The 25,813-nt window shown below is 43.3% G+C and overlaps 1 protein-coding gene across 1 annotated transcript in view; it reads right to left on the bottom strand.

The window, feature by feature from the left end:
* RASGEF1B (RasGEF domain family member 1B) overlaps positions 1-25,813 on the bottom strand; it is a 260,591-nt gene that overhangs the window by 200,453 nt on the left and 34,325 nt on the right. The window contains exon 3 of the mRNA XM_081020922.1: positions 9,592-9,645. Within this exon, the coding sequence (XP_080877048.1) occupies positions 9,592-9,645 (54 nt within the window). The remainder of the gene's footprint in view (positions 1-9,591; positions 9,646-25,813) is intronic.

The following is a 25,813-nucleotide window of genomic DNA, read 5'->3' as shown; positions in this document are numbered from 1 at the left end:
GACATGCTTTCGAGCTGCTAGGTTGGCAGGAGCAGGGACCGAGCAACAGGAGCTCACCCCGTCGCGGGGATTCAAACCGCCAACCTTCTGATTAGCAAGTCCTAGGCTTTGTGGTTTAACCCACAGCGCCACCTGTGTCCCTAGGGCCATACATAGCTAATCTCAAAACACCAAAACAACAAAGGGCTTTCACTTTGGCCCGTTGTCAGGCCCTTCCCTCAGCAATTCAGAAAGGCCATTATAGGAAGAGACCTTACGACATGGGTAGGCAAATTAAGGCCTGGGGGCCGGATCCGGCCCAATCGCCTTCTAAATCCGGCCCGCAGTCTATCCGGGAATCAGCGTGTTTTTACATGAATAGAATGTGTCCTTTTATTTAAAATGCATCTCTGGGTTATTTGTGGGGCATAGGAATCCGTTCATTTCCCCCAAAAAAATATAGTCCGGCCCCCCACAAGGTCTGAAGGACAGTGGACCGGCCCCCTGCTGAAAAAGTTTGCTGACCCCTGCCTTACGAGGAGAGGAATTGCCCATGTGGCTCTGGGCAGCAGGAAACAATGGAGCATGCCCTTCTTCATTGCCAGTATTATATAGAAATTCGAATTAGGTTTATCCAACCCATCTTATATAAGTTTCCTGGGCATTCAGAACAACACAACATCTCCCTATTACTACAGGACGAGAGCCCAGAAGTCACATATTCAGTCGCCAGCTTTTGCACTGCCAATATCCGATGAAGCATGGTCTATGCTACAGTTCAGTCCTAAACTGAAGGCCCATATTGTTAGATTGGAACTTCTGAAGCCCAACCCATATGGCTGTGTTAACTGATTTAATTTTTCTTATAAATTTTCCGTACAGATGAGGAAAGAGCCTGGGCAGTGCTAGTCCTAGACCTTTAGGACCTAAGAGTTTTAGGACTGTGTCCAGTTCTGGGCACCACAATGTAGGAAGGCTATTGACAAGCTGGAACATGTGCAGAGGAGGGCAACCAAGGTGATCAAGGGTCTGGAAACCAAGCCTTATGAGGAACGGTTGAAGGAGCTGGGTATGTAGTCATGACAATTGCTGCATAGTCGCTTACTAACAACTGCAGTTAAAATCTGTAACCTCGCCATGACTTGTCTTTCCGCAACATCAGAAAACTATCTGCCCTGAAATTAACTAACTGCCTCTGTCAAAAAAAAACCCAAGCCTTTAAGAAGCCCAACAATTCTACAAAGCATATATTTGATTCATGTTCAAATGCTGACGTTCCGCTGCTATCAAAATCCTAACCCAGACGCAGCCGGCAGCTTAAATTAAATGGGACTGAGCACAAATCCATCTCCGCCTGGTGCTTTGAGTTTTATTTCACCCTGTGTCCAAATTATTTGCTTTTATTGCTATTTCCATCTCCTTCGGCTCCGTTTTGCAGAAGAAACATTCGCCTGGGCTTTGCTTTGCTCCGAGCCAGACAGAAGATCAAGCAATTATGAGCAGTTAAGACTCCGGCTGACTCCCCCTTCCCCAAGCCACCCACTGCCACAACTTTCTTTGTTGCCTAATTAATGAGAAGCACATTGTCTGTAAGTCTGTCTGCTTCATCCCTCATTACGTGTCTGAAGTTCAGTAATTAAATCTGCTGTTTGTTGGCCGTCAGGCTGGCAACCCTTTGCCAAGACATGCCCCATCTTTAATTCTTCTAATTAGCTAAGCAGATAAATAAACAGCTTCAGAACAGGCAGTGTGCAGACCGGGAAAGCTGCTATGCCCACACATTAGAATTCAGCATTCCTTAATTGCACAGGTTTAAAGCCTTGGAGAGCTTGAGTGTCCATTCATACAGCTGGAACGCTCAGATTTGGCAACAGCCAAAAATACTTTCCTTTTCCAATACTCAGGGGGCAGGGAGAATCTCCCTCTTTGTATCTGGCCACCATCACCCATGAGACTTCCTAAAATCAAACTTGAAGCTACAGCTCTGTGTATGTGTGTCCTTAGATTCTGCAGAAGCACAGAATGTGGCATTGGCTACAGATATCCGCTTCCTAAGAACCCCAGATTTTGTGGGGGGTTTTGCCATATTTAGAACTCATCTCTGTTCTTTGTGGCCTGTCTTCTGTTTTTTATGGTTCTGGGTGGGGATGGAAGGACCTGTGAATTCTGCTTCTCATTATTCCAATTTTAAATTCAGATCTCCACACTTTGCACCAGTTTGGGAGGTGGGGCCCACAGCCTTTGTACGTTGGGAGGAGGTACGTATTGATGCATACCTGACAGCTACATGTTTACGAAATGCAGGTATTAAAAATGAATGCAAAATAAGTTAGGATGATATCGCTTGCAAAAATGTGTACATTTGGTCAAAACTACATACAAGAAATGTGTTCGTTAGGAGGAAATCACGCTGAGATGCTGGCAAGTTCTCACATGGACTTTAAAGAAAATAAATCCAGAAGTAATAATAATAATAATAATAATTTATTATTTATACCCCGCCCATCTGGCTGGGTTTCCCCAGCCACTCTGGGCGGCTTCCAAAAGAATATTAAAATACTATGATACATCAAACATTAAAAGCTTCCCTAAACAGGGCTGCCTTCAGATGTCTTCTAAAAGTCTGGTAGTTGTTGTTCTCTTTGACATCTGGTGGGAGGGCGTTCCACAGGGAGGGCGCCACTACCGAGAAGGCCCTCTGCCTGGTTCCCTGTAACTTGGCTTCTCGCAGTGAGGGAACCGCCAGAAGGCCCTCGGTGCTGGACCTCAGAAGCTGGTGCAGAAATGTGGAAAGCTTAAGTCTGGGGGGGAAAGTACCAGAAAATGAAACTGACATATTCGCCTATCAATGTGCTTCATGACTGAGTGAGGATTTTCATCCAGGTCTTCCCAGCTGTAGTCTGACACTCTAACCACCACAGTTCCCCAGGCCCTTACATGTACAGCTTATATGTGGCAGGAGAGTGGGAGCTGGATTTTACCAACACCATATGCACACTGGACATGCTTGTTTCACCTCTAGGCATGATGGCCATCCACACATCAGATGCGGTGCCTGCAATGGACCGACAAATGCAGGACTGTTTCCCAATATTACATTCCTAGCCGCAGACATGGAAAAGATTGGTGAGCCCTCATCTGTGAACAGATTTAATAAAGCCTCAGATCGGGTTCCATCACCTGTTCCGTAACAGAAGAAATGTCTTCAACGACGATTTTCCAAAATAATTTGCATTCCCACCAAACATGGAGATATGTACCTAACATCCCCTCTCACTGTATAATAATAATAATAATTAATAATAATAACAATAACAACAACAACCTGCCCATCTGGCTGGGTTTCCCCAGCTACTCTGGGCAGCTTCCAACTGAATATTAAAAACAATACAGCATCAGACATTAAAAACTTCCCTAAACAGGGCCGCCTTCAGTTGTCTTTTAAAAGTAAAATAGTTGTTTATTGCCTTGACATCTGCTGGGAGGGCGTTCCACAGGGCAGGCGCCACTACCAAGAAGGCCCTCTGCCTGGTTCCCTGTAACCTCACTTCTCACAGCGAGGGAACCGCCAGAAGGCCCTCGGAGCTGGACCTCAGTGTCCGGGCTGGATGATGGGGGTGGAGACACTCCTTCAGATATGCAGGTATATGCATGGAATGTTTCTTGGGGGTATACGTGAATTGTTTGTTATGTGTGTTTTTAGAAACTGAAAAAGCATGTTAAGAAGGAACAAGTGCAGGTCTGAAGGTGTGCAGTTGTTAACACCCATAAATTTGTCCATCCTTACGCTGCTGGTTCTGTGTTTCTATTCAGCCTTGCGTGGATGGCTGTATCTGCCATTGAAGCTGGCTGTATCTGCCACTCCCGTGATAATTTTCAGCTGAAATGCCGAGCCTTAATATCCAGGAGCCCCTCCACTCCCTCCCACCCACCCTTTTCAAGTAATTAGGGGCAATTTTGCTGAAACCATTTGGATGACAGCTTCCCCCCTCCCAAGCCTGCTAATCCAAGGGCACCATCCGGTTCTCATCCCTGCTTGCATTCACACAGCACAATGAGGCATCAAATCTAGCTTCTTTAAAAGTCTGTCATAACAACAACAGAGTTCACCGAGCGACAAGTTGACAGCGTGAAGACAAAAGTCAGGCAGGAATTTCAAACAGTCACGGGGCGGGGGGTGGAGGGGCAAGCTGTGTTGTCAAGAAAAAGAGATGCTGAGGAAATCAAGAAACTGCGACGGAAAACAAGGCTGCTCCCTCTGCACGTTGAGGTACGGAGAGGAAGAGCCACAGAATTAAGCTGCAATTAAGTCAGGCAATATCCTTCTTCCGTTCGTTCACTGGAAACATCTGTTCCTTGAAAGAAATATTAGAGTCCCCTCATGCACACAATGTTTAATTATTTGTGTGTGTGTGTATCATGTGAAGAATTGCTGCCACACAAGAAACTTTAGATCTCGACCTTTATGTAGAGATCCACCTTTCTTCTTTCTTTGACGATCCCTCGTAGCTGAGTAAGATCGCCTCCCTTAAACATGAATACAACATGCAGTAGATGAGAAATGTGTGGTTCAAGGAGATAGATTATTTTGTGTGTGTGTGTGTGTGTGGTGTGTGTGTGTGTGTGTGTGTGTGTATCTGCACCACCAAATCAAGAAAAGTCTTCTCAAAGTGGGGTACGTAATAAAAGGTATGGGGTTTTTTTTAATAAAGTCTTTGGATACAGCCCCCTCATTTAAAAAAAATAATCAACCTGGCATAATAAAATCAGGGGTAAAAACATAGAAAAGCAAAAATCAGGAGAACATAAAATGATACCATGCTTGGTAAGGATGTCTCTACAACTTGTATCTCACCGCTAATTCACTGGTTATGTAAGGAGTGAATTAGGGAAGGATATTGTTATGACATTCCTTTGTTAGGTAGATTGCTGGATGATAGCCTGGTGCAGTCAGCAAGGGCCTTGATGGACAGATGTCAACCTTGTATGTTTCAGTTTGGGGGTTTTTTCACTAGAACCCTGAAGCCTACACAGCTGCCAAAGAATGGTTTGGGATAGCAAACAAAGCGTGTCTCCAGACTATCACTATGCTGTTGAGGCGTTCAAGAGTATATAGCCACATATTCCCCCAAGTGTCCCAATTTAACCAGGACATCCCAGATTGGCAGGATCCCAATCCTGGATGTCCCCTTTAGGCTTCCCACTCAGTCATGAAGTTCACTGGGTGGCCTTGGGCCAGTCCTTGCCTCTCAGCCTAACCTACCTCATAGGGTAGTTGTGGGGACTAAATGATGAGGGAGAGAAATCATGCACAACACCTTGAGATCCTTGGACAGAAAGGTGGAATATAAATGCAGTAAATTAAATTAAATTAAATTGAATTAATTAAGAGGTTGGATGGCCATCTGTCATGAATGCTTTAGCTGAGATTCCTGCATTGCAAGGGGTTAAATATATTCCTTCTATTCCTTAGAATCATAAAATTGTAGATTTGGAAGGGAACCTAAGAATTCAGTGATAGCAAGTGAGTCTACTTTCCAAGCCCATGTAACCTTTCTGCCTTGGAGGCTTTTATTTTGTTTTCTTGCGAAGACATGAAACATTAATTTCCCTTCCACAGACACTCACTAGACTTGCTCCAGGTTTTATGCACACATTTTGACCCATTCCATTCAGTGGTGGAAATTCAGGCTTTCCTATTCTAGGTCAGTCTTTGTTTCCTTTGCATCTTCCTGCTCCGTACATTATTGTTCTGAGACCAAACAGAGCTCTCCTTTCCCTGCCCAGTCCACTCAACTCTCCCGATTGTCTCTCCGCTTCCATGTGTTCAACTGTGAAACAGAACAGGTAATAAGCCAAGACTGTTCATCTTCCTTTAATTGTTTTTACTGAAGACCCGCTCTTAGACTCTAACAAGGATTTGATATCTGTGCAAGTGTTACTGTGTGCTGTCTGTTCCAAACACACAGAAATATCAGTGGTTAAAGTCTTTTCGGTTGACCAAGAAACTGAACTGATACTACATATAAAGGTTCTCTGATCAGAGGTCACCAATGTAATGCCTGTGAGCACCAATGTGCCCACCAGTGCCATCAGTGGTGCCATGAAAGATCTTGGTAAATATGCATTCCAACATCTACAATGCACAATGGGCTATTTGCTCTTCCTGTCTAATTCTTATAGCGCTTTAACACCTCTTTCCAGGAAACGCTGGGAATTGTAGCCCTGTGAGGAGAACGGAGGGCTCCTAAATACTCTCAGCACCCTGAACAAACTATTATTTCAGGGAAGTCATGACTGTTAAAGTGGCATAATAGTATAGTCATACCTCGGGTTATAGACGCTTCAGGTTGCATTTTTTCAGGTTGCGGACCGCTGAAACCCAGAAGTACCGGAACAGGTTACTTCCGGGTTTCAGCGGTCACGCATGCGCAGAAGCACTAAATTGTGCTTTGTGCATGCACAGAAGCATTGAATCACAACCCGCACGTGCACAGGCGTGGGTTGCAAACGCTGCTGGTTATGAATGTGCATCTCAAACAGATCACATTCGCAACCCGAGCGTCCACTGTATTGTAAATGCGTAGTGCAGACTGGGCCATTGTCGCATTGGTGTGGCAACAAAGTTAAAGGGGAAGCAAGCACAGAGAGGATTTGCCAAAGAATTGCTAGTCCCGCCCATTTCCATCTCCCAGGTAAAATGGCTGTAGCTGCACAGAGCCAGATTCCAACAATCACCATGTTTTTTTCTGCTGCTGGATTCATCTTGCCAGAGGACTCTCCTCTCCTGTGCGCTCTCAGAATTCAGAATTAAATCTCGCCTGCTTCATCCAGCCAAAGATCAAGCGCTTATGTAGAATATTAAGCAAACACCCAACCATTACCGTTATTGTTTGGGGGATATGTTTAACTAGAAAAGAAGCGCCTGGAGGGAATTGATGAGACATCCAGAGCTTTCTGCGCCCCATTATATAACTGTGCGCTTCTAATAATCTCTTTTCCCGAATGGAGATTACTCTGTCTGGGTGAGTGAAATATCATCCGTGCAAAATTAAAAACAAACCCCCGGTTCTGCAGGGTAGCAGGCTCCACACTGGGCGCTCCTGTGCAAACACCTGTGTCCCTGATATTACCTGCTAGACGGGAGAGAGATGGAGCTCCAGGATTTGTTCAAATACATAAAAGAGTCATGAATATTTCATGGAGATTCTGGGGAAATATTTTTGCAAGGGTTGCCGTGCCGACTCGCTGCGTATCCCAGCTCAGCATATATTATTTGTCTCGTGCTCTCCCTCGGATACTTGGTACCGTTAACAGCATTCTGTCAAATATAATATCAGGCTGCAAGCAGTACAGAGCAGGTGCGAGATGAGCAGGGGAAGAAGAGGGGAGCTGGCTAGAAGAGTTTCCAAACTGGACTCAAACTGGTTAGAACACAAGGCACGCTACATACAGCTCCCACATACACTTCAACATTCCTCAGATGAAAAGAAGGACATTTCTCACTCCCCCGTCAACAGACCCTCTTTCACACACACACACACACACACACACAATTTTTGTCATTCCCTCACAGAGCATTTCGTATCAGAAGCAAGGAAATTAATACAGTTCAATAAAGTTAAAATAACTCATATTGTTATAAGGTGCCACAATCAACAGGACACGGCACACAGGCCCTCCATCGTCCTGAGATAAGCCCTCAGTCCCGGAAGTCCTCAGTCCCGGTTTTACTTTATCCTTCGGTAGATTTACAAAAGGAAAAACACACGCCAATGAATAAATTTTAGACAGGGGCAAGATTAAGGACATATACAATTTGACAATATGCAGAGGTTAACATGGGTTGAGAAATCAGAGAGAGGAGCTGAGGGAAGTCTTGGGGTGGAGGGAGGGAGGGTTTGCTGGGTAGGGGGGCAAAGGGGGGGAATAATGAAGATGATTTGTTTTGGTAATTTGTTATGTTGAAATTGTTAATAAAAAATATATTTTTTTTAAAGGGGGGGGGAAAGAAAGGAGCAAGATTAGATGCAGATGCACAAAGCATTTTTTAAAAAAATATGAAGACTGGAGTGTGAATGAGCTGTCCAAAGGAGGAAGATGGCAGTGGCAGTCATGGAGAAGTTACGGAGAGGCAATGAGATACTCCCTCACACCTGCCACAGCCGCTACTCAGGACAAACGCTGGCACATCCTCCTCCCCAAGCTTAGCACTGGGGGGGGGGGGAATAGGGACATTGTGGGATCAAATCAGAAGTCGGGATGGCTCTCGTAATTCCGGGACTGTCCCTGGACACTTGGAGAGTATGCTAGGGTCGCCATACGTCTAGAATTTCCCGGCAAAATTAGCGTCTGGGGGGAGTTCAAAAACTTGGGGGAAATGTCTCTGTTTTTGCCAACAGAATCAGGAAGTGTGCATTTGAGTATCACTCTTTCTGTTTTGGAGGTGAATTCCCACCCACCCCCAAAAGAAAGCTCAACAACTGTTGCATCCAGATTTCTTTGTGTCCCTTGGTTATGCTGCCATCATCCTACTGACCATGCTGCCTGGGATTGATGGGAGTTAGTGTCCAATAGCATCTAAGGAGCACGACATCAGCTACCTCTAATCAGTCCAATATCATCAACACAGACTGGCTCTCCAGTGTTGGACAGTGTTCTTGAAGCTACTAACATGAGTCTGACCAAACTGCGGGAGGCAGTGGAAGACAGGAGTGCCTGGCGTGCTCTGGTCCATGAGGTCACGAAGAGTCGGACATGACTGAATGACTAAACAACAACAACGTGACTGTTTAAAGAGTACATTGCTTTTTGAATGCATGGTGTGAATGTGGCCATGGCTCTCCCTCTCCCCGGTTTAACTTTGCAACAACCCTCTTAGACTGGGAGACAGTGACTAGCCCAAGGTCACCCAGTGAGCTTCAGGGCTGTGTGAGGATTTGAACTCTGGTCTTAAACTAACACACTAACCAAGCCACCACACTGCCTCCTTGGCTCTTTCCAATGGGATTGCCAAATGGAAGGCTCAGAGTGACAGATAAAAAGATGGGCTGGAAGAGGGAATTGGCTTTGTCAGAACCAGACAGCTGGGGAGACCACAAGGCTTCAGAGCATGTTATTTCCAGCCCCCTGTCATCATAAATACATCCATTATCTTTCTTTTATTTTAAGCCGGGTGCCTATTTCCAAACGTCCAGTAAGACTCCCACTCAGATATAACAATTTGGCATCCTCTCTCTCTGCCACCATTATTGTGCTATAAAATGGAAATAAAATCTCAGAAATGGTGTTATCAAAATGCGAAGGTGGCATGAATATTAACTCAGTAATTGCGTTTCCCCTTCCCCGTGCAATCGTCTCGAAACAGAAGCACCAACAGTCTCAGCAAGGAGAAACTCAGAACCAGCCACTCAGGGCCACGTAATTTCAAATGGAAAGAGAGTTTACCTTTCTATGAACTGCAGCCTGTCAAGTTTCCAATTCTTTCTAATCTATTATTTAATTACAGAAGCTACAAAGGCTTGAGGATCCCCTCCCAGAGGCTGAGCGAGATCCTTTTTATCATTTGAAGAAGAAAACTTTCAAGTGCAGATGGGGGGAAATTCCACTTACCCTTTTGCAGTCAAACAGGGACTTTTCATTGGCCAAAGAGTTGAAAGGGGAGGTCTGGAACAGAAAACGTGGAAATTCTTTTACAACTTGTCTTAAGACCCTTTTCCAGAAATAAAGTGTAGGTTGTTGTTATTACAAAACGCAGTGAAAGAGCCAGGGCATTTGAGAATGTAATATCCAACAAATACAGAAAAAGGACATGATTTCAGTGACTTTTTAAAAAAAAATCACAACAATATAGTTATTTATAAAATATAAAAAGCCCTGATAGATCATATTAAACACTCATCTTGTCCAGCATTCTGTTCTAGGGGTGGGTGGTAAAGTTTACATTTGATTAAGTTTGAGTTTAAAGGCAAGCTTAGCCTATTTGCCCTTCCCGAAACAAGATGCAAACTGAAATACAGCTGTCCTTTAAAATTCACACACCTCTGAATTTTGCAATGCAGTTCTTCAGTCAAGTCATGTGCACGAAACACATATATTAGTGTAAAGTGTGCATATAAATGCCTATATTGGTGAAAAGACATACAAAGATGCTCTATTTAGAGGAAATTGCTTTTTTAAAAAAAATGTTAGGGGGAAAATGCACACCCAAAGGAGTATATTAGGGGAAAGTTGCACTTTGGTGATGATGAAGAGCAGAGCTGTGGGGAAACTCAAATAAAAAAACAGAGATAATGGAGATGTAAGTGGGAGAGACCCACTGGGAGAGGAAAGTGAGTGCAGAGGGAGTGGACCACCCCCGGAACCACTATTCCAGTAGGGTGCCATCGCGGAGGCCCCCCTGGACATGCGCTGTGTACTCCTGCGCGAATCGGGCATCATTCCCCTACAGGCAGTACGCCATGACCCCAGAACATGCGCCACGCCCCTGTGAGCAGTGTGCCACGCCCCCAGGATGCATGTCACGCCCCCCGGGAGCACCAGCCATGCCCCCACCTGCTCTCCGCCCCCGGTAGCGGAGCATGCAGCTTCACCACTGGAAAGACCCCCATAGCTTGTGCAAAAGATCCCCATAGCTTGTGAAAAAGATCCCTATCAGCTCTCACTGCAGGTTCACACTCCAGTCTTACTTCATATTCAGACAGAACATCTTCAGTGAAGGAGATGGTTGTACAGCTAAGTCAAGGAGAGTGAAAATGTCTCTGAGGTCAGCTCTCTCCATCTCTTCATTCTGGGGACACAGGGCTTTTTCGCATTAAATCCATGCCAACACTTCCATGTTCATCCAAGAGTAAGCACAGCTACCTGCAGTGTCCCATTTGCAAATGACTTAAAAAGCATTCTTGTGAAACAGCCTGCAGGAGGCCAGCCACAAAATTGAGCATGCACAGTAAAAGCAGCTTTAAGTGGTTTGGTTTTGACACAGAAAAAACATCCATGTGCTGCTTTTAAGTCTTCCGGCAAGCCTCTCACAATAGGGACCTCTCTGTCCTGGAATCAAATGCAGCACCGAGAATTCCAGCACAGACAAAATTCATAAGCGGCAATCCAGCTGTTCTCGTGTGCATAGAGAGGCTCCAAACTGCGCGTAGAGCTTTGTGCACGCAGAGGCGACTGGAGGTGCTTCAATGTCAGGAACAACCCTGTGGACATTGATGCACATAGATCTGCTTCTGACATTCAAGAACATAAGAAGTGCCTGCTGGACCAGCATCGTGTTCCCACAGTAGCCAACCAGATTCCCATGGGAGGCATGCAATGAGAACCCAAGCACAACGATAATCTCCCCTTCTGATATTTCTAGTAACTGGTTGTCAGAAACATATACTGCTTCCAAAAATGGAGGGAGAACATCAGCCATTGGTAGCCTGACCCCCCACAAATTTGTCTAATCCTCTTTTAAAGATGGTGGCCATCACGCCCTCTTGTGAAAGTGTATTTAGATGAACAAGGAAGCTGTGGGCATTGGATTTTTCAGGAAACTTTGAGTCAGAATGAGTGAAATGGAAACTCAGGCCCAAATTCAATAGCTGACCTAAGTCAATCTGGTGTAGCAGTTAGAGAAGACTGGAAAGACGCTGGTTTAAATCCTCAGTCATCCCTGAATCTTGCTTTGGGACCTTGAGCAAGTTACTCTGTCTCAGGTTTTGCTACCTCAAAGGGTTGTTGACCTCCCTGGAAGAAAAGTAGGGTATAAAATACAGTCATCTTCTCTGCAGCTGACATTCAGGTATGACTGTGTAAGCAAAATGCCTTCTTCCATGCAGAAGAGGGAGGTATCAGCAAGACTTCGGTAATCCTACTGGGAAATGATATACAATGAATTGAAGAAAATGTTAAAAATAACTTTTGTAAAAACAACCGGAAGCCTTTTTATTAGGTATTTTAGGTCAAGACATACCAAAAGAAATAAGGACTTTATTTATGTATGCCACTACAGCAGCAAAAATGTCAATTGCGCAAAATTGGAAGACTGGAGAAATACCAACTAAAGAACAATGGCAAGAGAAGTTGATGAACTATGCAGAACTGGCAAAAATGGCAGAAAGACTAAGAGAGAAAGACAACAAAGACTTTGAAAAAGTTTGGGAACCATTCATATCATATTTGCAGAAACAAAAAAAGGCAATAGACTTGATGGCAGGATTTAAATAAACATTCACATTATTAGCATCAGAAAATGTTTGGAAGATAGTGAAATAGGATGACGTATTTAATTTTATTATGTTTTTATGTTATGTTATTAATAACTTTTTCTGTTGAGAGATAGCAAAGCGGGTGAAAATAGAAACAAATCAGAAACGCAAGTTGGGGGAAGTCTTGGAGGGGAGGGAGGGAAGGAGGAATATATAGTAAATGTGAAGAATCTGAGATGTATATAATGAATGAAAATGAAAAATGATTTATATTTAAAAAAAAAGACTTTGCAGAAACCCACCAGGCTACAGGCCCTTCCTATTTCTCTCAGGACCTGCTAATACTAGGAATATTAATCGTGCAGAGAGCTCACGAAACGTTCCAGCGGGATTTATATTTGCTGACTAACGGCCATCATCTGCCTTCCATTTAGTTAATGAACGTTTGGAGAACTCTCCGATAATTATAGAGAAAGTGGATGGGCTATAATGCAAACCGTCGAAAGGATCGCCTTCTCTTACTTCTTCATTTAATGCTAAATGCCTCTAATTGCTCCACTTAATTGCAGGACAATATTTACTCAGCAGGGAGAAAGGACCTTGCCAGCAACAGAGGCAGCATTGCTTTCCGAATGGGAATCAGAACTTTGAAATCTCCTATTCATTTAAAAACAAAGAAACCAAAACATCACCATGATATTCAGGGCCAAACAGATATTTTGGTGTTAGGGTGGGGGAGTCTAAATGGCACCCACCCCGTGTTTTTGAGTAAGTCTTATTCATGCCAGGTGAGGAGTCCAACAATGAGACCGTCCTGATAGAAGAATTCATCTAACGGGGAACAATTATCTGTCTCCCAATTTGCTGCCTTTAATGATACTCAGGGTCTGCTGTCTCTTCAGCTTCCTCCACAGCCGGTCTATGTCCTATCACAGGTACTGTATACATTTAGCATGGAGCAAGGTGAAGAATGTCAGGATGTGAGACAGAAAATGACCATCTAGGCTTTTCTATAGAGTCCTCAACACTCTATCTCTCTCTTTTTTCTTAATAAATGCTTTTTATTGATTTTCAAAAACATAGCAAAATTAAATAAAACTTAAACTTTTACATTCAACATTTTGTGTCTTCTTATTTAACCTGCGCAATTTCACACCCAGACTTCCTTCCTTCCCTGCTTCGGTTTTCCCAATTTACATCCTCTCTTACAGATTCTTATTTACACTCTGTCCACATCACAAGATTTATGTTAGCCCTGCTACAGTTTTTAAAATTCTACAATTATTTCAAATGTACACAACAAATTTACTCCACTCCTCTTCAAACTTTGTCACTTTTTGGCCTCGAATTTTATAAGTCATTTTCGCCAAATCTACATACTCAAATAATTTCGTCTGCCACTCCATTAATGTTGGAATCTCCTGGGTTTTCCACTTTGGGGCCACGAGAATCCTAGCGGTAGTCATAGCATACAAAAATAATTTGTAATCTTCTTTTCTCACTTCATCTCCTATTATCCCTAGTAAAAAAGCCTCTGGTTTATTTGGGAAGGTGTATTTAAAGAGTTTTTTCTTCTCGTTATATATCATGTCCCAAAACATTTTCATTTTTTCACAAGTCTACCTACCACATGTGAAAAAATTCGCTATCCTTTAATTTACACTTCCAGCAGGCTTTACAACTGGGTAAAATTATGGAATGAAGGTATGAGGTTCACAGTGTGTTCTACTTTAAAAGAAAACCTAAGGAAAATGATGTACCGGTGGTATATTACCCTGGTTAAACTGGCAAAAATGTACAGAATGAGTAATAAAGCCTGTTGGAAGCTTCCTCAACACTCTCTATGGCAACGCCCATTTTTTCCCACAGAAATGTAGCCCCCAGAAAGCAAATGTGGCCCTCAAGCCAAAGCAGATGTATCACGAACATGCAAACCTGAAGTCCTGATTTGAAACCGTGGTGAGTTGCCAAACTAGTCAGCTTCATAATCCATGGTTTGCAGTGGGCTTCTTAACCACTAACCATCGTTGGCTGCGAGCTGGGTATCCTGGATCACATCTACACTGAGATCTTTTGAAACTGAAAGTGGAAGACCTCCTTGGGGCCATGAGGGGAGGGGGGGTGAAGCCTGCAACCCCCAAGGCTCAGCTTGGCTTTTCTGAAGCTTATCCACACAGCACTAGAGCATACAAGAGAGGCATGTAAAGACGGTTTGGTGGCACACGGACCAGCACTGTAGTGGCTTACTGTCAGTGAGAAGGGGGCCAGGAGGTCACCACTGTGTGGACGTGCCGGTGGGAGCACCATTCCTTATCACCTTAGGCCACAAAGCGGGTTGGGCTGCCCCTGCTCCCACCGCTGCATCCACACAGTGTTGACTCACTTCTCCATAATGAAAAGCGGGGAAAGTTGCACTGTGAATTGCGTGGCGAGTTCCTGGCCCACCCACCCCCAGCGGAAATAATGACACATGACACAATTATTAAGGTTGATGGGCTAAATAAGGCCACAACTTTATTGGTTGCAGGTGAAGAGCGGTATTGGCTTAGGCATTGGTCCCAACCAACTATATCTGACTTCATCCCGTCCACTTGAAGTCCAGGAAGGGTTAACCACCATTGGGTGAGTCCTGCTGATGCACATCAACTAGGAACTCCCTCGGGGTCACCGCTAGGGGGCGTGCTTTAGGCCCTCACCTCCCTAGGCTTCGGACAGGGCCACGCCCCCTGGAATCCTTTATCGGACTACCCTTCAATATGCGAGGCAGGTGATGGCGCTTCCTCCCCTTTTCCAACTACAGAGCAATACCAATGCCTAACCGCCAATACCCAGAAAGTTGTGACAATTTGCTACGAGGTAGGTGAAAACCAAGTGGCTGGTGCCAATTTGCCAAGTGGAAAAATTCCTACCAGGCCTCTCAACGGTGACCAACCAAGGTCCATAGCAAGGTCAAGGAACGAAAACCTTATCCGGGCGGGAGGGTGGGAAAAGCAGGACCAGCTAGCAGGCGGGGAAAGAGGGAGATCCCCGGCCGCGTCCTGCCTTAAGTAGGGCAGGCCACGCCCCCAGAGGCAGCCGATTGGCTGGCCAGGGGATGACGTGGCCGGGAATCCCCCCAATCACGCGGGGCTGGGCTCCAGCCACTGCGTGCCTGGTGGGGCCGTGAAGCCCGCAACTCCACCTCCTTTGAGGGCGGAAGAGGCTTTGCAGAATCTTCCAACGGTTGCAGACTCTCCTCTACTTCAGCTTCAAAGTTATCATTTGGGTTTTTGCTACCAAGTTCTGCTACTCAGCTGGCTCTCCTGGCTCACCGTGTGCAGCAATTTTACAGAATTATTCAGCTCCTTGTTATTTAATGTTGCAAGGCAGATAGGAAGAGTTGCATATGAGCTTTGCCATTGATTTATCCAGAGGTATTCTCTTCCTGTATAGATTTCTGCCCAAGGAACTGCTGCTTAGTTTTCAAGGCAAACGTAGCTGTGCTCGCGCCAGGAGCAAACAAAATTCACCCTCCAATCAATAGCAGTTCAGACATTAGTGACTTTCCAAACTGAAAACAGCGCAACATTTTATCAGTCATGCCTGGGTGTGCTATTTATCTGCTCAGCGTGCGCGCACACACACACACACACATCCCTTCCAATATTATTCTCTGGTACACAAACTGCCACGTTTCAACCAAACTTCAAAATGGCAAATCCTATTACATCACAGATTAAACTAGACTCTGCCAGGACCCGAGGAATCAGAATAAAAGGATTACATAAGGCTCACACAGCTGTCAAATGCCCAAGAGAACATGGAGGCCTTTTTCCTGATTGCACTCAAGGGAATAAAAAGATCTGAACTGTTTAGTTGCCTAGAGTTCGTTCCTTATGCCTCAAAATAGCTACAGTTATAGATGTTTCAAGGGAATAATTGCTTGTGGTCAGAAAACCATTGTCCCCACCCACTACCCCACCCAACTCATTTGTATATCTGTTTCACATTATATTTCCTGTCCTCTGAATCACATGTTGTTGCTGTTGTTGTTTAGTCGTTTAGTCGTGTCCGACTCTTCGTGACCCCATTGGACCAGAGCACACCAGGCACTCCTGTCTTCCACTGCCTCCCGCAGTTTGGTCAAACTCATGCTGGTAGCTTCGAGAACACTGTCCAACCATCTCGTCCTCTGTCATCCCCTTCTGCTTGTGCCCTCCATCTTTCCCAACATCAGGGTCTTTTCCAGGGAGTCTTCTCTTCTCATGAGGTAGCCAAAGTCTTGGAGCCTCAGCTTCAGGATCTGTCCTTCCAGTGAGCCCTCAGGGCTGATTTCCTTCAGAATGGATAGGTTTGATCTTCTTGCAGTCCATGGGACTCTCAAGAGTCTCCTCCAACACCATAATTCAAAAGCATCAATTCTTCGGCACTCAGCCTTCTTTATGGTCCAGCTCTCACTTCCATACATCACTACTGGGAAAACCATAGCTTTGAATCACATAGTTGGAAGGAATCCCCCCGCAATGCAGGAATCTCAGCTAAAGGATCCATGACAGATGGCTGTGTCGCAAATTCCTCGCGGCGCTTTTTTAGCGAAACGCTCAGAGTCCCAGGTTTATTTTCAGTGCAGTCTTTTTAATGTGAGCTATATACAAGTATTTACAAAAACAGTCCATACAGAGTACCTGCTCCTTAAGGCAAACGAATACTCGCCACCACAGCATCACCACACCACAGCACAAACACCACACTTACTGTTGAACAGGCTTGCCTTTTAAAACAGTTGATAGCCAATCACATCCCTGCTGAGTCACTCTGACCCAGCACTTCACAGAGTATTGCATCAGCCTGTTGAAGGCTGCAGACTTACTCATCATCCTGCGAATCCCAACAGGCTGTCCAACCTCTGCTTGAAAACCCCCAAGGAAGGAGAGTCCACCACCTCCCGAGGGAGGCCTTTCCGCTGTCAAACAGCTCTCACTGTCAGAAAGTTCTTCCTGATGTTGAGTTGGAATCTCTTTTCTTGTAACTTGAAGCCATTGGTTCAAGTCCTCAACCCTCCAGAGCAGGAGAAAACAAGCTTGCTGCATCTTTCATGTGACAGCCCTTGAGATATTTGAAGATCTCCTCTCAGTCTCCTCTTTTCTCCAACTCCCTCAACGTTCCTCATAAGGCTTGGTTTCCAGACCCTGAAGGAGCGTCTCCACCCCCATCGTTCAGCCCAGACACTGAGATCCAGCGCCGAGGACCTTCTGATGGTTCCCTCACTGCGAGAAGTGAGGTTACAGGGAACCAGGCAGAGGGTCTTCTCGGTAGTGGTGCCTGCCCTGTGGAACGCCCTCCCACCAGATGTCAAGGAAATAAAAAACTATCTGACTTTTAGAAGACATCTGAAGGCAGCCCTGTTTAGGGAAGTTTTTAACGTTTGATGTTTCATCGTGTTTTTAACATTCTGTTGGGAGCAGCCCAGAGTGGCTGGGGAAACCCAGCCAGATGGATGGGATATAAAAATTACTACTACTACTACTACTACTACTTTATCATCTTGGTCATCCTCAGCTGTACACATTCTATAACCCCTAATGGTGCAGCAATAAAACTGTTAGCACACTTGCAAAGCTAAGCAGGGTCCAGTATGGTTTCCTCTTGGATGGGGAACTAGTATGTGCTAAGATTCCTGCATTGCAGCTGGTTGGATTAAATGACCAACCACTTCCACAATTTTATGGTTCTATAAGCTAAAAAAGGGAAATGTAATGAAGTGTGGTATACACATGCATACTTTCAAAAAACAAAAATGTCCTGCTCACTGACTTAAATTGCATGCATTTTATTTTTTTTATTTTTTTATTTAAATAGCATGCAGTGTGTTTTCTTCACCAAAAATTTCACAGGCATTGCTGAAGGGCAGATAAAACTGTGTTGTGATCCACTTGGCCACCCTGCTCTGGAATATGGCCAGGTGCTTTGGCACTCTGGGTATTAACCTGGAGGGCTCCAGCCCACGTGTCTGCAAATGGAATTAGAAAAAAGAAAAAAGTAGGGGGAGGGCCTTAACTGTTCAAAACATTAGAAGAGAATCCGCACAAATTCTAAGAGGCACGTATACAAACATTTCCAGAATGTTCTGGTTGTCAGGGTGCGTTAGGCTAAGCATGCACAAAACTTCTGATTTGTGAGTGGTGATGATATACTTGTATTATTTTGAGAGAAATTTCATGCACCACTGCTTAGAAGGAGGCATGTATGAACACTGCCTTTTTAGATGCTTTGAGTAGTCATGGTACCTTCAAGTACATACAGACTGTCACGGTCCGGTTCATGGGCAATCGAAGTCCCAGCAGCGGACATCAGGACTGGGGGCAAGATGGTGGGATGGGAGCAGGAACGGGGGTCCAAAAGCTAGGAGTCCGGGGGGTTGGAGAGCCGGGAGTCAAGAAGCCGAGGGTCAGGAAGCAAGGAGTCAAGAAGTCAAGGGTCCGAGGATCAAGAAGCCGGGAGTCAAGAAGCCAAGGTTCAAGGATCAGGAAGCAAGAAGCCAACCACAACAAGGCAGGAAGCGTGTTGCTGTGGCAAATTGCTGAAGGTAAATGCTGACCTTATATCTCTTCCCTGCTCTTGCCACCAGGTGCTGTGAGTCACCTGTGAGGCTGCACCCTGCCTCTTCAGAACAAACATAGGAAGGCCCCAGTCCTGCAAGGTCCTATTGGTCACAGGGCCTGGCTCCTGCATGCACACCTGACACAGACCAACATAGACCATGTGGAGATAGCCTAACCATTGAGCTAATTACTGTGAGTCAGTCCAGAGTACAGTGCCAAAGAATATGATAACCACATCACCTCAACCAGCATATATAGTAAAAAAAAAAAAAAAAAGCAGAGAAACTATCGACCTTATGCTGAACTGATAAGTAGAATGAGATGCTATGGTAATTCAGTTTTCAGTTCTAAGGCATTTTAATGGAGTCCTGTTACTATGGGAAACGTGATACTATGTGTAATGAGAATGTGATACACCGATAGTGCCATATAGCATGGTGTATTGCAAGCAATGCTACGTTGTACCATTGTGCTACATTATGCCCTGACACATTGCTATAATAAAGATGCAAAGGCGTATGTGTGCATGCGCTGCCAAGTCCAGGCAGCACTAAAGGCCAGCTGCTGTCTCTTCTCCAACACATGGTGCATGTCCCCTTTCCAAGATACATGGAGTATGAGCGCTAGCCTTATTGTATATCACAGGAATGCTTGGGCAAATCCTGACATGACTTGGAATCTGGGCAAAATACCTGGGGCTGTATCCAACTACAGTGGTACCTCGGGTTACATACGCTTCAGGTTACATACGCTTCAGGTTACAGACTCCGCTAACCCAGAAATAGTGCCTTGGGTTAAGAACTTTGCTTCAGGATGAGAACAGAAATTGTGGGACTTCCGGGGTGGCGCCATCGGTAATGGCGGACTCCCTCTGATCCGGAGGGACTGGCTCTATGGAAATCGGGTCTGTTCCGCTATGGCGAAGCGGGGACCCTTTAAAAAATCACAGGCGGGTGAAGCCTGTGACCGTGGGACTCGGCGGGCACCTTTCACGCCCCCCCAAATTGCAAAGGAACCCAATTACGGGCTCCGGAGCGAAGCGGGGCAAGCGGCGTGGTGCTGAGAGTCAACTGCTTCTCCTGTGGAGCGAAGCCGCGCAGCCGTTACCGGAGAGCGCTGACCTTTTCCTGTGACAATCTGGCTACAAAAACAACTACCCGTGAGTAGGTTAAATTTGGAAATAAAGGAAAATAAAGACTTAATTCGGTACCGAAGTGGGGAGGCATAAACAGGAAGTCCACCTTCCGTTTCTTGTAAATAGAGTAAAGCAAAGAAGTTGTAAGCTAAAACCTGGAAAGTCGATTGAAAAAGACTATAATCCTAACATCAAAACAAGCGATTTCCCGCCTTGGCGGCAGGAGAGGAGGGGGGAAAGGTGTGAACTATATTTTCCTGCAAAAAGAGAGGAAAGGAAGTTAAAATCCACCGCTTAAAACCTGGGAACGGGCTGCCAATGGACAATAAGAATGCTGTATTGTGAAATGCGCTGTTGGTGAATAGAGTACTTTTTGACAGCTAACTCTGCAAGAGAGATACAATGTTTCTGGCTGGCTTCTCCTGGTTTTAAAGTAATTGGAAACTAACTGAAATTGAAATTGTTGCCTATTTTGTGAATTGGAGGATTAAAAAGGGTGTTTTTTTTTAATGCAACAAGTTTTGACTGCTACTGTGTCCCCCTAGAGGAAGTTTGAAATTCTTACAACAACTGGGCCAGGGGAATTTTCCACTTCAAAGCAAATTCTGCCCGTGGGATTGACCTTGGGCTTCAATTAGAGTGTTATGGCAGATGGAAAAGAAAAGATAGACTTGCTTCAAGAGAAAACAACGAGGTCTGGTAGATCCTTCCGCCCAGACACTTGGCTGCAGCGAAGAGCATCAGCATCTGGCCCTTCTGGCCCCTCTGCACCATCAGGGGCTGTATCTGTACAACCTAAACCAAAAGGAATGGCATCTGAAGATGTTTTAGCTCTGGCATTAGGCAAAATTAATGAATCCTTGGAAAAACTAAGTAAACAAGTAGCTGAAGCATCAACTAAAATTGATCAAAATACTACAAGCATTAGTAATTTGGGTCAGAAGGTGAACACTAACACAGAAACTATTGAGAAACTGCTACAGGAATCTACTCTGACCCGAAAGACAGCTGAAGAAGCAAAGGAATTAGCAGTTGCTGTAGAAAAGAAGATACCACCGATACATAGGCAACTCGAGGACCACAGGTCGATGTTGTCTATTATTGAATTGAAGGAAAAACAAACGAATTTGAGGATCAGGGCCGTACCTGAACTTGAGAAAGACAATCTGATTGACTTTCTTATGCAGGAATTTGCAGACTTTTGGAACCTAGATTTGGAGAAGGAAGATTTTAAGATAGTGAGTGCTTTCAGGCTTGGAAGAGGGGGGAAGAAGAACAGGGTGAGAGACTGTTTGATCACCCTCCGAACAAAAGAGGAGAGAGACAAAATCTTGAGTCTGCACTTTCAGAAGACTCTGGAAATACATCAGTCAAGAGTGGAGATATTTAAAGACATCCCGAAATATCTTTTGGACCTTAGGTCCAATTACAGAGATTTGGTCGCCCTGTTGAGAAGCAACAGAATTATCTTTAGGTGGGAATTTCCCCAAGGCCTATCTTTTAGCTTCAAAGGAAGAAAGATAAAAATAAGATCAGTGGACAACAAAGAAAGATTCTTGAAAGATCACGGAGAAGATTTGCAGAAAGAATCTGGAGAAGAGCTAAGAGCACTAGAAAGAGGAATACTAGACATAGCAACACTACCTTTTGGACTGGACTGCTTAGAGAAAGCGATACCACCGACAGAGCAAGAACAAACACTTGGCGCAGTTGGAGGAAAAGCAAAGTAACTACATCATGGCTCTGCAACTATTAAGCTGGAATACTAATGGTCTCAACTCCCCCCAGAAAAGGAAAAGAGTTTTTCACTTATTAAAAAAGGAACAATTGGACTTGATTTGTTTACAGGAAACACATGTGATAAGGCTACATAGAAAAGTATTGATCAACAAAAGATTGGGTCAGGAGTTTATCTCATCGGACAAAGTTAAAAAAAGAGGAGTAGTGATTTATGCAAAGGAGAGTTTATCACCGAAATTTATCTTTAAAGATGACCAAGGAAGATTTGTGGCAATTGAAATTCAAATACAAGGAGAGAAATTCTTGATAGTAGGAGTTTATGCACCAAATGAGGGGAAATCTGAATTCTTTAAAAAGTTGCATGAGACCTTGATGGACTATTTGGACTATAATGTGATTTTGATGGGGGACATGAACGGAGTGGTATCTACAAATATGGACAAGGCACAAAGACAGGTAGTCACTAAGGATGGTAGACTACCGAAAACCTTTTTTGAGATGACAGACAACTTGGATTTAGTTGATATTTGGAGAACAAAGAATCCCTTGGGTAGAGAGGGAACCTTCTTCTCTGAAGCCAAAATGACATGGACAAGAATTGACCAAATATGGGTAACTAGAGGAATGGCTCCAAAGACAAGAAAAATGGAAATTTGTCCAAAAACCTGCTCCGACCATAATGCCGTGAAGATGGAGATGAAACTAACGCCAACTGGCTCTTTCAGATGGAGGATGAATGACACCTTATTTAGAGATGAAGAAGTGACTAAGAAGGCCCAAAAAACCTTGAGAGACTATTTCGAGACAAACACGAACACTAATGTTGAAAAAAGAGTAATCTGGGACGCAAGCAAAGCGGTTATGAGAGGGTTCCTGATACAACAGAATGCAATAAAGAAGAGAATCCAAAATGAGAAGAAAGATAAAATTTTGGAGAAAATAAAGGAAAGTGAGAAGAAATTGAGAGCAAAACCAAAGTTGCAAGAGATCTTGAGAGAAATAAAGTTATAGCAAGTACAATATATGAAAATGATGAATCAGGAAATAGAATGGAAAATTAAACAAATGAGACAAAAGACATTTGAGTTGGCTAATAAATGTGGGAAATTGTTGGCCTGGCAAATGAAAAAAAGACAAAAACTAAACACTATTATAAATCTAGAAGTGGAAGGAAAGAACATACAGAACCCAGTCGAGATTAGAAACTGTTTCCAGAGGTACTTTAAACAATTATATACACAAGGGCCACAGAAAGAAATTGATATAGATCGATTTTTGAAAATAAATGGATTACAAAAAATCTCTCAAGAAAACAAATTAATGTTGAATTATAAAATAACTGAACAGGAGGTAGAAGGTGCCATTCAGAATATGCAATTAGGTAAATCTCCAGGACCGGATGGGCTGACTTCTAGATACTACAGATCTTTGAAAGAATGGTTAGTACAACCTTTAAAGGAAGTCTGTAATGAAATATTGGAAGGGAAAGGGGCACCAGAGTCGTGGAAGGAAGCGTATATCACACTTATACCGAAAACAGAGGCTGAAAAGACGTAGCTCAAGAACTACCGCCCCATATCACTGCTTAATGTGGATTATAAAATCTTTGCAGATATTTTGGCTAAAAGACTAAAAAAAGTGCTAGTGGAAGAGATTCATAAAGATCAAGCAGGCTTTCTCCCAGGTAGACACTTGTCTGATAATATGAGAAACATAATTAATATTTTAGAAAAATTACAAGTGAATATTAATACCAAGGCAGTTTTGATATTTGTGGACGCGGAGAAAGCTTTTGACAATATTTCTTGGAGTTTTATGAAGAAGAACCTACAGGGGATGGGGGTAGGTCAAGGTTTTGGAAATGGTATAAGTGCAATTTATTCAGAACAAAAGGCTAAATTAATTGTTAATAACGCGGTGACGGAGGAATTTAAGATAGAAAAAGGGACACAACAAGGTTGCCCAATCTCCCCATTGCTTTTTATATCGGTCCTGGAGGTCCTGCTGAATATGATTAGAAGGGACCAATTGATTAAAGGTATACAAGTTGGAGCTAAACAGTACAAATTGAGAGCATTTGCAGATGACTTAGTATTGACATTACAGGAGCCAGAATCTAGTACTAAAAGAGTTTTGGAACTGATTCAAGAATTTGGTCAGGTTGCAGGATTTAAACTGAATAAGTTAAAAACAAAGGTTTTAGAGAAAAATTTAACACCGATTGAGAGAGAGAGGTTTCAGAATGAGACAGGCTTAACAGTGGTTAAGAAAGTGAAATACCTGGGGATTAACATGACAGCTAAAAATGGGAATCTATTTAAAGACAATTATGAAAAATGCTGGACTGAAGTGAAAAAAGATTTAGAAATTTGGTCAAATTTGAAGCTTTCACTGCTAGGCCGCATTGCTGTGATAAAAATGAATGTATTGCCTAGAATGTTGTTCTTGTTTCAAACATTGCAAATTTTGGATAAAATGGATTGCTTCAAGAAGTGGCAGAGAGATATTTCTAGATTTGTCTGGCAGGGCAAGAAGCCTAGAATAAAATTTAAAATACTAACGGACGCAAAGGAAAGAGGTGGATTTGCCCTGCCAGACCTTAAACATTATTATGAATCAGCAGCTTTTTGCTGGCTGAAAGAATGGCTGCTTCTTGAAAACACAGACATTTTGGACTTAGAAGGTTTTAATAATGTATTTGGATGGCATGCATATCTGTGGTATGATAAGGTCAAAGCACATAAAGCATTTAAAAATCATATTGTCAGGAAAGCATTGTTTAATGTCTGGATAAGATATAAGGACCTGCTTGAAAATAAAACCCCAAGGTGGTTGTCACCGATGGAAGCAAAGGCTCAGAAAAAGCTCAATATGAAGGTCAAATGGCCGAAATATTGGGAAATTTTGGAACAAGAGGGAGACAAATTGAAACTGCAGAGTTTTGAAAAACTAAAAAATAAAGTGCGAGATTGGCTTCATTATTATCAGATAATGGAGGCACATAATTTGGATAAGAAAATTGGCTTCCAGGTGGAAAAATCAAAATTGGAAACAGAACTGTTAGATCCCAAAACCAAGATTTTGTCAAAGATGTATAACTTGCTGTTGAAATGGAATACTCAGGATGAAACGGTGAAATCTGCTATGATTAAATGGGCACAAGATGTTGGACATAACATAATGATGGCTGACTGGGAACAGTTATGGACCACAGGTATGAAGTTTACGGCATGTAATGCCTTAAGAGAGAATATTATGAAAATGATTTACAAGTGGTACATGACACCAGTCAAGCTTGCAAAAATCTATCATTTGCCCGATAATAAATGTTGGAAATGTAAAGAAACTGAAGGTACATTCTTTCACCTTTGGTGGACGTGCCCAAGGATTAAGGCTTTCTGGGAGATGATTTATAATGAAATGAAAAAGGTATTTAAATATACCTTTCTGAAGAAACCAGAGGCCTTTCTCCTGGGCATGGTTGGCCAATTGGTGTTAAAGAAGGATAGAACTTTCTTTATGTATGCTACAACAGCAGCAAGAATACTTATTGCAAAGTATTGGAAGACTCAAGATTTACCCACTCTGGAAGAATGGCAGATGAAGATGATGGACTATATGGAACTGGCGGAAATGACTGGCAGAATCCAAGACCAGGGAGAAGAGTCGGTGGAAGAAGATTGGAAGAAATTTAAAAACTATCTACAGAAATACTACAAAATTAATGAATGTTAGAATGATGTTGGATTGAAGTTAAGTGGTTTTTAGCAGCAATGTTATAAAGGAATATGTAAAAATGGATTGTTAACAGGTGATAATCTAAAGTTATAATATATTAAGATAAAAGATTAAGATAAAATTAAAGAGGGAAAGGAATTGCTGAATTAACTAATTGAACTGGAATACAAAAAAGGGAGGTGTGAGGAGGTCAGGGAAACAAGCAAATGAAAGATAAGATATGGAAAGACTGACTTGTTTTTAATTGTTTTTATCTTGTATTTTCATTTTCATTTTTTTCTTTTCTTTTACTTTTTTCTCTTATTTTTGTAATATGTTGAAACTTTAATAAATATCTTATAAAAAAAAGAAAGAAATTGTGCTCCAGGGGCACGGCGGCAGCAGAAAGCCCCATTAGCTAAAGTGGTGCTTCAGGTTAAGAACAGTTTCAGGTTAAGAACGGACCT

The sequence above is a fragment of the Podarcis pityusensis genome (genome assembly GCF_964106645.2).
Source record: "Podarcis pityusensis genome assembly, chromosome: 9".
Classification (NCBI taxonomy): domain Eukaryota; kingdom Metazoa; phylum Chordata; class Lepidosauria; order Squamata; family Lacertidae; genus Podarcis; species Podarcis pityusensis.
This window is presented reverse-complemented; position numbering and strand designations above follow the sequence as displayed.